The 3,441-nt window shown below is 41.7% G+C and overlaps 1 protein-coding gene across 1 annotated transcript; it reads right to left on the reverse strand.

The window, feature by feature from the left end:
• Positions 1-981: 981 nt before the first annotated feature.
• Positions 982-2,419, reverse strand: LOC139713604 (zinc finger MYM-type protein 2-like). Its single transcript, XM_071625314.1, has 3 exons — positions 1,342-2,419; positions 1,263-1,279; positions 982-1,212 (listed from the first exon to the last, which is right to left on the reverse strand). Exons 1-3 carry the CDS (start codon positions 2,417-2,419, stop codon positions 982-984), a joined length of 1,326 nt encoding a protein of 441 aa, XP_071481415.1.
• Positions 2,420-3,441: the final 1,022 nt, after the last annotated feature.

The raw sequence follows: 3,441 nt of genomic DNA on the forward strand, positions 1-3,441 counted from the left end.
GTTTATATAGATCAGTCTCTGTAAAAGTAGCGAACCTGTTTATTTCAGTTTCCATTGCCATGTTTAAATCTACCGCTGAAAGTCGAGTCCCACACAGATAAGTTGCTGGCATATACATGTATAGCCAGCGAGAATCGAGAATAACGATAATATCGAGCAAAGCATATCGCGGTTGTGGCGCAATCGCGTCGATGAGGTGCGGGATTCAGTACTCGATGATTAAAATGAGGGAGCAAAAACCGATGTCAAATCGATAATGGGTTATCGTCTACAATCGTTATATTTTGCGTGCACTATAACTTTTGTCATGCACTGCCGGCCTGTATCATAAGTATGTATGCTATTTTATATATTATATAAATAGTGCATGCTTTATGATGCACTATACTGGATTAGAGAACGACAAATACTAAATTATCCCAAGTGCTGTTTTGTTTCACCGAGGCCGCAGGCCGAGGTGAATAGAACTTCACGAGGGATAATTTAGTATTTGGAGTTCTATAGTCCAGTACTGGTGCATCAATAGATCATGCACTATTTGTTATAGTAAATAGGCCTCTCGATCTAGGCCACCAATGCATGTTGCGTAGGTCTTCTAGAGCTAGAGGTCTAACCGTTATGTATATCTAAATCACTTCGAACGTTAGTAGGCCTACCGTCCTTAGCTTAGGCCTCCTGGTATTAGATATTCTAGCTCTAACGTTAGATCTATAGATCTAGGTCTAACCGCGCTAGTTCTAGACCACACTCCTACTTCGTTTAGAAAAACGAGGTCTAGATCTAAAATACTCAAGTTTCTTACCTATAGAACAAAATGAGCTCCAAATCCAGATGAACACCAAAAACTTGAACTTGAATGCGCTGAAATTCCAATGAAAACTTTAATGCACAACTGGAACAATGGTCAATCCACTCAATGGAACATATTCACAGTAGCGTTAACACGTTCTCTAGTTAGTCTAGTGTCTTCCATTTGGAATGTTACTTCTGATTGTAGATTACTTTCACTTTACAATTGTGAAAATGAAGGTGCATTTGAGAGCTCACAGATGTAGATATGTTCACTGGAGATGCAGTTGGCTGACTGAGATCCACCTGAGATGACTGTGGTAGGGAAGGAGGCGCAACATTTGAAGTGGTGCTTGAAGTAGGTCCAGAAGTGACAGTAGACTTATCAGTAACGTTAGATCCAGCAGTAGAACTACCGGCACGCTGTATCTGTAGCTGAACAGGGCCAGAACTAGGAGTAGCGTTAGTCCCACTAGAGCTAGGTCTCGATCTACGCAAGGTTGACTGTACCCGCGGGTAGGCCTACATTCACCTCTTCAGATCTGCTTGTACTGGTGCTTGCGATCGTCAAGCTCATTCTTCTCTTCTGACTCTCCTCTACCCTAGAGTAGTGTTTGATGCTAGACTCCGATTTATGTCCAGAAATGGACATGATGTGCCGAGCTTCAAACCCAGCAGTATCAAGTTTGTTGATAGCTGTTGCACGGAGGCAGTGATTGGTATATACCCTGGAGCACTTGGCTTCACTTGAGATAACTGCCATTTTATTCCCAAGTGTATTCATGCCCACAGCCATATTATCGTACCAAGGGTTACCTGCAGGCCTAGCTGCCTTTGGCCGTTGCCAAAATGCTTCACATTTTTCATTCAGACGAGATTTGTAGTCACAAAACGATGCGACAGGGCAGTCGGACTCACCCGTTTCGTACATGCGGCCGCATTGACTTTTTTCATCATCATCCGCACCGCCACGATGGTTCTTTGTCGTCATGTCCCGAACAAGGTGAACATACCGCTGATTTGCTGAATCTTTGTCAACGGCAAAATCATCTTTTTTCATCTGACGAAGATTTTCACAACCTCTGTTGCAGAGATGCAGCATGAGATCGAGAAACACCTTATTCTGCAAACCTTTTGGTGTCGTGGGGTCAACTGCAGAACTTTGCCTTATTTTGTCCATGTCCTCTGTGGTGATCGGATCTTTATGCCGAATGACACCTTTCACCTCTGTCTTCAACATGTGGAGGACCGCGTTAAACATTTCACAAGATGATTGAAAAGCATCATCCTTCGTTATGTCTACTTGACGATGCTTTAGTAAGTAGCGATGAAGTCCGTATCGAGTCGTGATCATCGACCGCTTGGCATAGAGCTCCCCGTCGCCTCGACGTACTTCTGCATAAAATGTCCGAAGGAAAGTGTTCAATTCGGGAGAAGAAGAATGCTCGGTCACACGAGAAAAATCTATATTTTTCTGTTCGCAATATGCCCTCAAAATGCTCAAGGAGTGATTAATAACGTCCTTGGTTCTTCTGGAATCCTTTCCATCGACGATAGACTGTAATTCCACCTCAGAAAGAGATAGAAATTGCTGATCTCGCCCACTCTCTCGAAGAGGTAAACTGGCCATTTTGACAGATGGAAGTTAGAGCTTGATTAACCGGTTAACTACTCCTACTACTGGTACGTTATAATGAGCCGAAAATTTTCCTCCGATCACACATTATCGATCATTAATAATTGTCTGATCGAAATTATCTACCGCTACCTATATAAAATCCCGCAATTTTGCTTTCGCTGTTATCGATAGCCCTGTGAGTAATGTTTTCTTCACGAAATGATATCGTTCCCCATACGATAGCAATCGTAAACAATTAATTCATCCCCTATTTATTAACACGGGATTCCCCGTGCAAAAATCAGCGTTATAGTGGCACGGTCGTGCCACTATACCGGAATTTTTGCACAATCACGTGATGCTATCCAGCCAATCACAACGCCAATTTCACTCTACCTATTTACTATATATATAATGCATGCATACTTGTAAAAATAATACAAGGTAATGTTTCAGTTAAGAAAAAATAAGAACTGAGGGGTCCACTAAAAAGCAAGCTTGTAGATTGTCAACCACTCAAGGAAAATCTGATCTAAAATAAATGAATTGAATTGAATTGAATTGAATTGAATTGAATTGAATAAACTAGCTTATTCCGTTCGGGGTTTTTTATGTTTCTGCAAAATACCTGGATTTTTTTTTCCCCATATGATTTCTGTCAATCTTAACTCTGCTGAAACGGAGTCTCTGAGAGACAGAACGTTAGAAATGCGTTCGACATTGACTTAATGTGTTTTCTCTTTATTCAGTCATGATCTTTTCAATTCAATTTTTCAATCCAAATCTTGGATCTTTTCTTCTCTCTCCCTCTCTCTTTAAAGGAACTCACTGGATGATTGAAATTGTCTCCCTTATCTTGAACGATGGTTATCCCGGAATGGTCAACAGAACTTTACATTCATCTGGCGCGGAGATGATAAACATGGATCAGACTTTCCCGCGTACTCTGGACGAAATGGACACAGTGAAAATGGACATGACGCCTTTCTTGAAAACGATCGAAAAAGCGCCCTCACCGAGGGTTATCCTCACCC

Source organism: Diadema antillarum, unplaced genomic scaffold, assembly GCF_040938485.1.
Source record: "Diadema antillarum isolate AM-2024a unplaced genomic scaffold, OU_Dant_1.0 scf00000044, whole genome shotgun sequence".
NCBI lineage: Eukaryota > Metazoa > Echinodermata > Echinoidea > Diadematoida > Diadematidae > Diadema > Diadema antillarum.

What these genes read in the sequence shown, in the direction of transcription:
- LOC139713604 (XM_071625314.1), bottom strand. Translation starts at nt 2,419, where the DNA reads ATGGCCAGTTTACCTCTTCGAGAGAGTGGGCGAGATCAGCAATTTCTA.